The 14368-nt window shown below is 32.6% G+C and overlaps 1 protein-coding gene across 1 annotated transcript in view; it reads right to left on the minus strand.

Annotated features, from left to right (window-relative positions):
- Positions 1 to 4837: 4837 nt before the first annotated feature.
- Positions 4838 to 14368, minus strand: part of LOC138328286 (guanylate cyclase soluble subunit alpha-2-like) — a 55863-nt gene continuing 46332 nt past the window's right edge. Inside the window, exons 7-10 of the mRNA XM_069275028.1 lie at positions 13987 to 14153; positions 8935 to 9078; positions 8343 to 8497; positions 4838 to 8219 (exon numbers count right to left, since the gene is read on the minus strand). Of these exons, the coding sequence (XP_069131129.1) occupies positions 8018 to 8219; positions 8343 to 8497; positions 8935 to 9078; positions 13987 to 14153 (668 nt within the window). The 3' untranslated portion in view covers positions 4838 to 8017. The remainder of the gene's footprint in view (positions 8220 to 8342; positions 8498 to 8934; positions 9079 to 13986; positions 14154 to 14368) is intronic.

Genomic DNA, 14368 nt, shown 5'->3' on the forward strand with positions numbered 1-14368 from the left:
TTATGAGCCTCTGTAAAACGAATTCCAAAACCTCTCATATAAAATGAACACAAATTTTTGATATCTTTATCACATATCTACAACACTATATTTCGAAAAATTCAAAGTCAAACAGCAAAGGCAATCGTTTTTGCATAACAACCATCCTTATTTATAGATGATATTTACAAATTTATTACATCAGTCACGGAATACCTAGCGTTCTTGTTTTTTCTTAAATAGTGTTTTTAATTCATTTTTTCCCTTTAACTTTCTTCACTGTGATATACACATGCTTCGGTGTTGACCTGGTATTTGTTCAGCCAAATATCGCAAAGTCTGACAAGTTCATGTGGTTGTCTATTAAATTTCAACTGCTCGGTTTATAGAATTTTATATAAATGATTTTAGAAAAGGTTTTGACGACTTGAAAAAAATTCTCCATTTCTGTATTATCAGGAATGACTTGCAATATTAAAACGTATTTCTGAAAATAATTCCTTTTTGTATCTGTACCTTTCGTTTGGTTTTCATGTTTTTCTCGTTCTGATGAGAGGATGTTTTTCGCAACATTTGTAGATCTAGCTTTTATTTAATGCAGACGACAGGAGAGCCAAAGCAGCATCTGGCGATAAATTCGGTCAGTCACCCTGTCAAAAACCGGAAGTAGATACATCACGTGCAAGAAACTTCTATTTCCTGTAAGAGAAATAAATACTCCCACTGTGTAAACCGGATATAAATGTGATGTTGTCCGCGTTGGTCTCGCTTTCAGATGGAATTGCTAGCAGGGCTTTTTACGTAAGTGCTGTAAATATTCTTATTGGTAAGAGGCGTCCAGACTGTGCGCGTGAAGCAATTCTCGTGGGGAATTTAATACCACATTAATTACAATCGTATAATGTTCAATTGGAAAGAATCAGTGAAACACACAAGGTAGAGGGTAGGTCGTTATGTCATCCAAGTGTTTTAACGCCGATGTGTTAAGCTACATCCTCGCCTCCATTGCTACAATGGTAGAGAATAACGCTTTGGAATAAATCATATCGTTCTCCAGAGAGAGGCTATGGGGACAGCACAAGAAGTCAGGACGTCGCACAGAAATAATGTAATGAAGCTATGTGCACTACATACATGTAAACCGTTTCCCAAACGTGATATATAAAATAAGGTACATAAAATGCACGGTAATGACAATTTTGGTTATCGTGTAGGATGTCACCTTAAATGTTAATTTGATAATTGTGCCGATTGGTTCTCGTGAGGGATTGACTCCTTTGGGAACTCTTTCACGATCTTCTCTGTTAATCTATTGTAAAAGATTTCTCTAATCAACCGTAATGGTACATTTACACTTAATGCACTTCTGAAACGGTAACTATGGTTGGCATAAAACAAAACAAGATTTCAAATTTCAAAATCATGTTGGCTCTTTTCTTTGAAAAATGATAATTATTCATTTTTTTTTAAATCATCGTAAATTTACATGTCATATATTGATTAAAGCTAGAAAATTACCGTCGGTTTAGAAATATTAAATTGCCGTGGGTTAAGTACGTTTTACAATCAATTAATTCCATCATCGCGTAAACATATGGCGTCACAACTACCGGAAGTTGATACTTATCAACGATAAATATCACGTTACCCATGTCATTTTGGCATCCCAAAATCAACGAATTAATATGGGTTTACTTAAAAAAATATCTAAGAAATGGAAACTTCTTCAATCAGTAATTTTAATACGACTTTTGCACGATATCAATCAACCACTGGTCAGTTTCTTGGGCCAGGAACAAGTGTGAATTATACCCTTTGATAATATCGAAAGGTAGCATTGCTCTGGTGACGTAATCAAATATTGGTACTACGCAAAGTGCGCTGTTGTTAAAAGATTTTCTTCAATTTTTCACCTTAGCATTGCCATGGATTTGAATATATTCTGACAGTATCATTAGTCTATAACGACACGAGCGACATTTTTTAATCACAAAATGTCACAAGCGGCCGAACTCATTTAGTTGGTGTCACGCACAGGCATTCCTATTCTGGTGTACGTCACATTTGACCTTGTCCATCCAGATAAATACACCCCTTGGTGAAACCGGTCATTCCATCCATCATTCCATAATGATGGTCAAACACTGCTAACAGAAGATATGGTCTGGACATTGTCCATAATCAAACTGGTCATTATTTCATTATTTTGATATCAATTTGAGGATCCATCATTTTCATGTTTAGAAATATCAATCGACATTTGCGCCCAATCCTCACTATTTTGAAGGAGAGGAAAACGTATGACAATATTTGGTCATGGCATCGCCGTGCTTCGCTTAGGCTTTCGTTAATGTTTGCAATCCTCTTTCTATAGCAAACTATGTAAAATGAAGCTAATTACTCATATGACTTCGATAATTACCATGCTATTTTTTCGAGATTTGTGTTTGACGAACACACATTCCTTTTTTACTATATGTTAAACACTTTATCTGATATGATTACCTTTATAAAAATATCCTTGGTGATTTTAACCTTCGATCTGAGGTAGCAAAACGTCTCGTATATTATATAAATCAATTATTGATTTTTATTGTATGTCATAAAATACAGAAGCACCTGCATATAAACGTCGACATCAATTGACTGTGAAGCAATAGCGTTGCGAAATATAATGATTTGGTTTTTTTACATTTTGGTTCTTTGTATGACTTTTGATTATTCTAAATAAATTATTTTAATCAACTGTCTTCTTGAAGAAACGATACAAGTATGTATATCTATATTAGTTATATTATTTGTGTTCTTCTGTCTTCACATTTTAAAGTTCGGACCTAAATGTCTGTCGGCGGATCATTAAACCTAAATAAAAAAATGAAAAATACAATTTATAAAAAAACGTAATTTGCCTTAATTTCGGAAATAAAATGAAATATGAATCTTGGATTGGCTTGATTTACTAGCTTTTGATAATAAATTTCTTTTGTCACAGTGCGTTCATACAATATAAACACAAATTTCTAAGCGATTGTAATATCTAAATAAATCAGCTTAGATCTTTGATAAAAGTAAGGGAAGCGAAGGCATGACTTGCTCAAAAAGAAAATTGTTAATTATCCAACGTGTTTCATTTTGTTTGTTTGTTGATGTTTGTTGTGTTGTTTGTTCATGGTTTTGTTTTTTATCTTTTCTATTTTTTTCATTATTTTTTTGATTTTTCTCTTTTCTCAATTAAAAATGAAAACAAACAAAGAATACACAGCAATGTAATTCCTGTTTTTCAAACGCAAACAGAACTTTGATATCTAAACATTGATCATAGGGAATCTATCTGTAGCATAATGTGATCAAGCTAATAAATCCGTCAAAAGGAACCATGATATGGTCTGATTTTGTTTTGATGAAATTAGGTATCTTCAATAACACTAGATGATAAGATTAAATGTGCACTTTCCATTTATATCCTTGCCCTATTTTCATATCAGTATGCATCTGTCGAGCTTGTTGTACAAATATTTTGCCAAAGGCAACAACTGCAGTACATGTTTTCAATACAAAGACGCCATCTACGGCCATCAGCACGTTGTATGATACCATTGAAAAGTTTTTTTTTACCGAATTATGAATTACATCCATATTGTTCAGCCTTGATTGGCATTTATGATACTAAACCACAGATTGTCTGGCCTGTATTCTTATCTTAATTTGTTTTATTGCCTTCCTATATTAAACGTGGATATTTTTGTATGTGAATTATTTAGGCCAAAAATATGTGTCTGTTTAGGGTTACCCGACTTACCCTATTTTTTTACCCTCGACCCTTTTTTCCCCACTTTTCTACGAAAAAAATAAAATGTCGAGATTTTGATCTCAAACTCCGGTTCCGGTCATTATTTTAGAGTGAAAGACACTTAAAAACTCTTCCCGACCTACCGACCAATTTTTTTACCAATGTAAAACATTTTATTTTACCTTAACTTTAAACATTTTTAAATGTGTCGATTTTGTTGAATTATTCAGATTCACAAATCATTTCCATGTTACAGTATTAGTTGAGAACATCAGCTACCTATGATTCTGTTTTATATACCTTGCAGTTAGGGTGATATAATTGTACCTGTCGTCCCAACTGCACGATCGTGAAAGGTGACTTAATTTTGGATAGTATCGCTTCTCTTCAGCATTCGACCCTGTGAGAAAGGCGCTCTCTTTTACGATCAGTTTAATTTCTTAACATGTATTTTGATAAACCATTGTGGAAAACATATGATGGTTGCATGTAGTTGATTATACCATTATCAAGATTAATCCATGTCACAGAAAATGTCTCCTGGCTTAATTCTATAACAGACTATATAAGTAACAAACGACGAATCTACATCACAAACCTTTAGTCAAGCTACATGTATATATATATATATATATATATATAACCTTTGAAATATCAAAAACCATTTTATCACATAATCAACAACGCCGACTGTCAGTGTAGGTTTTGTACTTGACCTTGAACGAAATGATATGTGTTATCATAATATGTCTGACAGATGGACAAGTATCGCAGCCAGAAGAGTATTTACCCGTAGGTCAACCAGATTTTGTTGATTTTATGCTCCATTTTTTTTCCGATATTACTTCTAAATATATCTCCAGCAAAAAATTGAATACATAACCCCATGAAAACTTCACCTAATGTTGGTCTTGCTAACAAATTATCGCGTGAAAATCTGCTATTGAGACACGCTTGCGAACAAATTAGCTATCTTTGATCATCATGGAACGCCGAATTAGATATGCATGCAGCGCTTCGGCAGATTAAGTAAATAACACATTTCATTCAAAAGATCTGAGCCGATGATATCAACCAAAGATTTATTTTATTCCATTTGGGTCACAGCAGTGATGAAAGACCAAGAATATTGATTTCATACCTCACCTGACATTACGTTTACGCTGAAATACATTTCTTATTATATCAGAAACACTCTGCACCGAGAAGGTTTACCTCAGCTATTCAATTGACATAATTTTCTACCATCGCCATATTGGTTTCTTATCACATTCTTTAAACAGAGTCACATTACCTCGGTAAGCCAGGTTTTATTAGAGAAGATTAGCTAGTTTATTTTTTTAATATAATGAACTAGAATTTATTTTAATATAAATTTCTCTCACTGTTTACAAACTTACAAAAAAAATCTTGCAGAATATTTCATACTGTATTTTCTATTTGTTGATACTACTAGTACATACATGTACATATTTCAAAGTGAACAATAATTTAGCGTATTTGGCGTCAACCAATTAGCGCAAAAGTTATGATATGATTGTTACTGTAAACATGCGAATTCTACTTTGCGCAAATTTATTGAAAACGTGCATACTTTAGCTGTAATCGTATTTCATAACATTTCGTGCTTAAATTTGCGCGAAAATATTATTGTGATAGTTACATTGATAGAGCGGTTTTTGTGAATGCGCGAATTTCTTATTGCGCAATTTTTTTTCAAAATCAATTTTGCGCTAAATTTGTTTGAGCTTAAACAAATACGTTTACAGCAACAAACCTTTAAGGTGTGGAATAAAGAAAAAAATCATCACATTCCATATGGCGGGAAAAAAGTAATAGATAAATATGATTTGATGATTTGACCTCTCTGTCACAATATCACATAAAAGGTAGACATGGTTATATGTTTTCAAATAATAGATTATCACTCTTTTTCTCAACACACATGCATATATACAAGATAACATATCGAGAGTAAATGTTCATCATGGATTTCGAATATGAAATATATTAAAGATATAGTACAATGATATTTTCTTGGTGTAACTTTCATACCCTGATAATAAAACAATCTATAGAATAGTAACTTTCATAATAAATTGATGTACACTTTTGTTAAAGGGCCACTACGTTTCCGAAAACGCCGGAAAACAAAAGATGACCCACGTTTTGGAAATAACATTAAATCTAACGGTTTTTTTTTAAAATTGCTCTGGAAGTGCTGGAAAGTGTGTAATCGACATTTTTTGGACTCTACAGAGTTATCATCGTTTTGGAGTTAAAACTAAAATAAAATACCTTTCGGAAACGCAGCTGGCCTTTAAGTATTATTATATGAACATATATTTTAGTACAGATGTGTTATAGATAAAGTGAAAATTGTCAGAACGGTGGGTGAAGGTGTCTCCTGTTATCGATAACTTATATTCAAAAGGTTTATTATTTTACAATCTCTACATATAAAGGATTTCATAACAACTAAATCTTGTTTTATGTATGCTTTCTTCGAATTTACATAGTGGGACTTAAACGTAATCAGTATATGAAAAATAATAAATTAATATTGATAATATACAATGTTGCCTAGCAACAGAGAAATTATATTACATTGATATATACATCAATCAGCTTTTACTGTAATTACGTGATTAGAAACAATTGATGATTCATCATGACATCCATGATTCATTATTGAAAAGAAAAAGAAAAATTCTGATTATACCAGAGTGAAAAAAACAAACCTATATAGTATATAAGAATTTGTATATATTTGTGACATCAACCTAAGTGAATTACATGTTTGTGCTGTGTCCAATGATTGTCATTAGTGACAAGCACCATCCGGACACTGATCTAGCTAATTTCGAACAGTCAAGGACCTATATGTGTATGGGTATTTGCAGATAGACACTTGGAAGCAATACAAATAATAAAACATTTTAATTACACATCAATTCAATGATACGCTTGACAGACATGGCATGAGTCTTGTGAACATCTATACCTATATTATAGGGTTCATATCTTACTCAATAGAGGTGGGGAAGATACATTATATCCACCTACTAGGGTGTAATTAACATCATCATATCAAATATAACTATTTAATATTCTCAATATAAATATCACACGGATTTGCCTGCTAGACGCTATCGTCCAGGTAAATATACAACGCATTTTTAAGAATCTAAACTGTCTAAACTACTTTGTATTTGGTAATTATTATAATTACCAAACTTTCTTCTGGATGTAAGCTACTTTGGTCCCCAACCTAAAAGCTACATTATTTTCAATGTCTGTGAAGCGATATACAGATATCTATTCTTTAGGTGTTAGAATATCTAGGAAAATTATGTCCATGATGTACGTGGGTAAAAAAAATAGGTTCTAGTCTGTGATACTTTTAATAATTCAGGTCAATTTACATTTGCCAATTTTAACTGTAATAAAATTCTGCTGGAATTGCCGTTAAAACGTGTGCATTTATTTCATTTCCTTTGAATAGTTGTAAAATGTAATTTTTGAATTCTTCAGTTTTAATTTATTGCCAAAGGTATCGGATCAAAATAGTATAAATCAACGATCTACAAATTTAAATCAATATCTAGATTCAAATTTAGTTTTGTTTCTCCACTAATGAATCAATATTAGCAACATATTCATGGAATATTTTTCCTTTTTGGATGTAGTTACAAAACAAATAATTTTGTCTTACTACAACCAGTATAACATTGTATATACTATCATAAATATACGTCATTTCCGGTCTTTCATATTGAAAAGATTGAAATCGCACTTCGTTAGATTCGTTGATAAAGATGTCCGCACAGGCGATTGCTCGATTGTCACAAACCCTTCATGATGATTATAATTCTATTGGATACATAACCGCCGTACAATATGTGTCAGATATACATATACTATTTACAACATAAATAAATGGTATGTACATTTGTACGGATAAAGATGCAGCGTGGATACTATATGATGGAATACCACATATTATAGAACATACTATATTTCAACCAATTTAAATATCTTTTTTTAAAACATAATAAAAATTATTTCACCTAATGAAATCAAGAAATAAATACTTGTTTTCAATATCCTTTAAATGTGCATTTCTCTATCTAAATCATAGTGTATTGAGGGGAAAAGGACTGGACGGTATATAAATATAAATAAATACTCCGCACTTCGCACTTGATTCTCCCTGATTGGTCAAATCAAACGACATTTTTAGGCCTATTAGGTAAATGATACGTCTTCTCTCCTAAATTCCTCCATTTGTAAGGCAATATGGTCGACTTCTTTGTCGTCTATATTTGCCCCTGGGAATTTGAAATCGTCCAAAAAGTGACAGACTCCTTCTATGTCTTCAGGAAACCCGTCAGGAAGATCCGCTCGTGTTCTCGAGGTATAGGAAAAACCCTCAGTTTCCGAGATACAACTACAATATAAAATAAAAGAGTCATCTTCTTGCCATTCTTTTATCAAACCATAGTATTTTCAATTAAAAAGAAACTATAAAAAAATAAACAATAATGTTTAAATTTGAAAAGCAAATCCTTACTTGTAAGTGGTCGGACTAATGTTGATGCGTTCAGCCTCGCTCCCACTCTCAAATTTGTTTGCTAAAGTGACGTTATTTCCAAATAGACAGTATCTGGGCATGCGCACTCCAACAACTCCAGCCAATACAGAACCTGTGTGAAGTCCTATCCTCATCTACAAAAAAAATAATATCCTTTAAAAAAAACTTCGACACATGTGACAAAGATCATGATTGACGAAATACATTGTACCCTACCCACCTCAAAAAGAAAGTAATGTTAAAGTTTACTAAAACACACAGATTACATGAAATACTGCATAATTTCCGCGATTTACTAATTTTTGAACTAATTCGCGAGGGTTTATTTTCATGAATTATTTTTCTAGCTTTTTAAATCGTCAGTCTTACGAAAAGCATTACTAAGTGAAACCGTGATTTTGATAAATTTTGGTGGTATATAATTTCGAAATTTTGGATGGACCCGCGAATTTAGCGAAATTGAAACCGCCGCGAATATAAGAAACTATACAGTAGGTGCATATTAGCTATGACGGTCTTCATTCTGCCAATCATGAGGTTTGCAGACACAGCAAAAGCTTTAAAAACATACCCTGATAGCGTTGCCGTCCTTGGATCTTTCCTTGCCGGCTATTTCCATCATACGGAGTGCCATAAATGATATCTGTTGTGCGTGCCTCCTAGATCTCTTATGTAATCCTCCAGCCACGCAATATGCATCTCCAATTGTCTCCACCTGAGGCGACAAAACTTCACGTTGTAAAATAGACATAGTGTTACAAGTGACGTAAACACTACTTATTATGACGTGTATGTGCATACCTAGAAGTCATATAACACATTGAATAATGGAATAGTAACCATTCACATACATTTAACATGGACGGCGCACCGCTTCACTTCTCAACTAAATATCCGTTAATGGAAAGTTTACATATCAATAAGGACCTATTAGTGACTGCGAATCGAGTCGTCAAAATCATAATTCGACATTTACCTTCATTTTACTCAAGCACTTACTTTTGGCACGGATTGACAATATTTTGATTTTTCCAATAAAGAATTGTATTTCATATCCATAAAACAAGTCAACTCATAGTACTAAAGTCTCTTTGAATATACTTGAAACTGCAGCTTCCACTTTCATCTGGATAAAATTTAATCTGAGAATACGTAATAGTTGATTTAGCATATTCCATACTTTTCCTGAACATAAAATCGTATTGGTGAGAGTGCTTTCAAAATATATTTAAATTTTCCTTCGAGAACGATTTGGAATATGAAATTTTACGTTTTGCTAAAGTTTTAATTGTTAATGTTGTTATACTGCGCAAATTATATATATAAAAACCATGCATGTTCGTTTCATACGTTTGAGAACACAGGAAGACACAAAAATGATCCGGAAATCACAAGAAACCATTTTGTACATTTTGTCATTTGTTCACAAAATATCTACCAACTTGTTTCGGTTAACTTAACGTGCTGTGCTTATACTGCAAATCCAGGTTACATTCATTTTAAAGTGGGGCCATTCGGCAAGCGTATACTTTTAACAGTGAATTACAAAGTGAAGAATGTGTTTACAAAATGTCGAGTATCCTTCGACAAGATGTTGCTTGGCTCCTCCAATGTAAACCTTCAATGTATACATTCATAATTGATTCGACATCAGATTACTTTCGCTAGAATAAATATAATTATACTCCGTTAAATTAGTCTGCTTCGTAGACTTCCTACACCATAAGATTGGTCTCAAATTATAACCTGAATACTATAAATATCTTCATTGAAAAAGTGATCAGAACTATCGACCGATCATCATTGAGTTTATTACCAGTATTGTCCAGGTACGCAAAACATAAATAAAATTTTCAGAATTTCAATAAATGTTTAATTGAGATTATGCAATAATTGTTCCAAATACATTTTTGTATTTGGATTATTAACAAGAATACTACACACCTCTCCAATAAATACAGTTTTCGCATGCAATCTCAATCAAGGATAGCGTTTCAATGCCTAGCAGGCAAATTAGAGCTCTCATTTTCATCTAATTTATATCTGGCTTCATGAGATGATGCATTTCTTCAGACTTATTTTTGAAGATAAAGAAACGAGGAAAGAAATCTGAGGAAGACGTGGATTAAAATGGGATTTGTATAAGTCAGTGATACGGAAAGCCATTAGGTTTTCTGAGAGGTTTGATTACACAGAGAGATCGACCGTTATAAGAGTTAGGGTAGTTCGTCCAAATGGATTTGTCGTTATAACATAATTAGACTCGAGAAGGCTAATACCCAGTAATTAATATCGCGGGGCCTACTTTCCATTTCCAAGACCATAAAAAATGCTGACCAAAGAACAATTTTCAACACAGTTATAGGATACTGTCTGAGTGAGTTCATTTTAACAGTTGCAGAAACACAGAATGGATTAGTAGTTGCAATATCCGGTGACTCTTTCACTCAGTCGTTATTACAGAAACCAGGTTCTCGCATCAAGAAACAATGTCAGAGGTTTGCTTAGCCAATCAAAACTTTTGTGACATTAAATAACGTTATCTGTGATTGGTTAAGTCAAGTTGATATCGTATGAATACAATTGAAAATTGTTGTGTGTGGTAGAGGCAAACGTAAACACTGACTAACATAAAGCAGACGCATTTCCTTCAAACAAGATGTAGTCTTTTTACTTCTTTAAAACATTTTACATATACCGCGTTTTAAATTTCATGAAATAGTGTGAGTAATCATTCAGCATAATTTGCTGCTTTTATTTAATACATAATAGCATAATTTGCTGCTTTTATTTAATACATAATAGGTTATATGTGCAAATTTAAAGGAAAAGACAATATCGATAATGTGATAACTAAACAAGGACGATACCATTGATTGATACTGACGGTATCTGTGATCTTGGAGGGCTTTCAAATAACTGCAAGTTTTACTTATTTAGCAAACATAACAAATGGCTTATGCAAAAAGACGCATTATCAACAAGGAGGTTCAATCCACTTAATGCAAAGCAATTTCCTTTTATAATTATGTAAACTTGTCGTATGTTATGAAATGTATTGCTCCAAATCACCTGATATCATGACACTTCATGAAACTAACAACTGATTTCCATTATCCTACCGATGCAATTCAGTTGTGTCAGCATTTTGATATTGATTGAGATCATCAAAACCCTCAGAGTAAAATAAACACCTTTTACTTTATTAATATAACCCAAACGTTTCTCTGTGAATTTTTTCTTTCTTATCAAAACGTAATAACTCTGAGATTTGTCAGCAAATGTATAAGTTTATTGATTTAGTATATAATCAACACGCAATATACAATACGCTATGATGAATTTAATCAAGAAATTGCATCTCTTGAAAAGCCAGACATTTTCAAACACAACAAGGCTTATCGATAACATAAAACTGATGTGAAGCACTATACAACATTTTGAGATTTTAGACGATCAGCGGTTTTCAATGAATCGTGATTAAAACAGGAAAACAGTGTATTTTAATCCAGACAGAAAAAAACCACATTAGCTATTAACAAATAAAAAACTAGCTCATCCCGCGATTAAATATCCTTAAAGTTTTGTGACAGTATAGTGCCTTGTTCTTGTGGCATCTTGACGCGCGCCATGGCTTGCGTTACCATGGTAACCCTTAGGCAAATATATCTACCGGTGTGTCGTTATAAAGATTGCCTATATGACAGGAATATAAAAAACAACTCTCCTTTATTTAATTACTTTAGCTCTTGGGATATCCCGCAATACTAACAATATAACATTGCTTTAATATTGTATGGGTTTCTTTCGATCTGAAACAGTCCTTATTGTCTTCCTGCTGTTAATACGACCGATACGAGCGGGCCAAATATCCGAAACTCAACGCAAGCTTAATTGAAATTAAATAAAATCTGGACCGATTCATCTTGTTTTTAATGATTACTTTTCATTTTCTTTATTTACAACTAAATGTTAAATTTCCTTCATGACATTTTTACTGTAGACTTCAAACAAGAGGCCCAATGGCCATAACGGTCACATGAGATCTGATACAGATATTTTAACTTAAGCTGAAATAGAGAAGGACGTTGTACGGAATATCGATGTACCGTTAAAAAATTAATTTTATTCAGTAGAACAGAAGACGATATCTCTTTTGAAATGTTTGGTCCAATATCTTAACCAATGTATGTTCCGTGTATCACTGTGTACGATTTTGGTTCGGTTGGTGAAGTTATCTGTATGTTGACACCCAATGCTGTCCAATAGTTTAAGAATTTATTACATGGGGGAGATTCTTTTTAAAGATGCTCCACTGCCGACAGAGCATAAATGATATTCATCATTTGAACAATAATGGGTGTTTAATTGTGTATATATATGTCTAATTAACACAAAAAATAATAAAAAATGATTTATTTCGCCTTTGGTGTATGCGCAATCAGTACTTCATTCCATATAGGATATAGTGTCATGAAATTTGTTCGGGATGCAATTAAGTATTTTTCATATCTTTAACATGAAGTCAAAATGAAAGCTCCAACTTTTCAGTGGTGGTAACGGTGTAAAGTAAGTAACTTTTGTAACTTAAGAAAAACACTTAATCATCTGCTACTGTTTTTGAGAGTGAAAAAATACCATTGTCAGCGGTGGAGCATCTTTAACAGTATGTAATGAAATTGTTGAAATATAAATTACAATCATTAATGAATATTTATGCCTTTACTAAATCGGTCAAAAATGTTGTCACCAATTCCATTTTATTTCTCAAATACTATAGCAATTTACAATCAAAGTAAATATAATCTTTGTATATTTTTATAACTTCTATAAGTTTTTTTATGAAAACAAATCAACTTTATTTACTTTACGAGAAAGAATATAACGCTACCTATGAAGTATCACGAGAGTAAAAGTCACAAAATTGATACTAAATGACCCAAACTAGTGTATTTAAAAATCATCGGACAGCTTCACCCTTACCAGTAGACGGCAATGTAGTCATATATTTAAATGTCAAACACCAATAAAATCAGAGAGAGAATGGATGTTTACATCTTCGGGTTTAACAATTATTTTTCTGTAATTTAAACCCTATTTCCACACATATTTTACGTCCATGCGAAATTGAAACCTGTCTGGGATATAAAAAACGATTGAAAGGTCAAATAATACACCAACGACTATCAGTCCTAAAACTTTCAAAAGACACAAATATTATGTTGTGTAGACAATTTTTCGCATTTTGGTCATATCACCGTCTATAAAGATTGAATTACATACGCACAAATGGGTTATTTCACATAAATGCCACGTCATACTGTATATCAACTTAGGACTGACCTAATTTCGCGTTCTTATACCTAACTATATTTTCACGGCGACTGAATTTCACAATTTATTTATATTTTATTTTACATTAACACAAAGTGGTAAATAATCATGAACACTTTAAAATAACTTATTTTGGCAGCGATTTTCTTTCGTGTTATGATAACTAATTACATTTTCAAGGCAATTAAGTTTCCAAAATTCTACTCCAATGCAAAACACGCGAAAATATAGCGCTCGCAAAAAGAAGTTGTATTACAGTATCTTCAAGTAGATTAGGTCGACATCATACCTTGTAAACGTCGACAACTCCGCAGAAATGGTCAAACTGTGTGTATAGTGAATTCAGCATGTTGATGACTTCCATTGGTGTACAAGAAGAACATATCGCCGTAAACCCGACTATGTCACTGAACAACATCGTGACGTCATCAATCTTCATTGGGTCGATTGTCTCCCCTTGAATATTAAGGTGAAAACACAATTTAAAGCTATTGCTGTCTATAATTATATCTCTAGTCAAGTCTATTGTTATCTTCACAATTAGGTACCTTTCAGGCTGGGAGAATTATACGGTTTAATAGAAAGATATTATTAATCTTTAATGCTAAATTATCTGCTAAGAAGAAGATATCGCGTTACACAAACATAATATTTTGTATTTGCATATAACA

Source organism: Argopecten irradians, chromosome 7, assembly GCF_041381155.1.
Source record: "Argopecten irradians isolate NY chromosome 7, Ai_NY, whole genome shotgun sequence".
NCBI classification, from domain to species: Eukaryota; Metazoa; Mollusca; class Bivalvia; order Pectinida; family Pectinidae; genus Argopecten; species Argopecten irradians.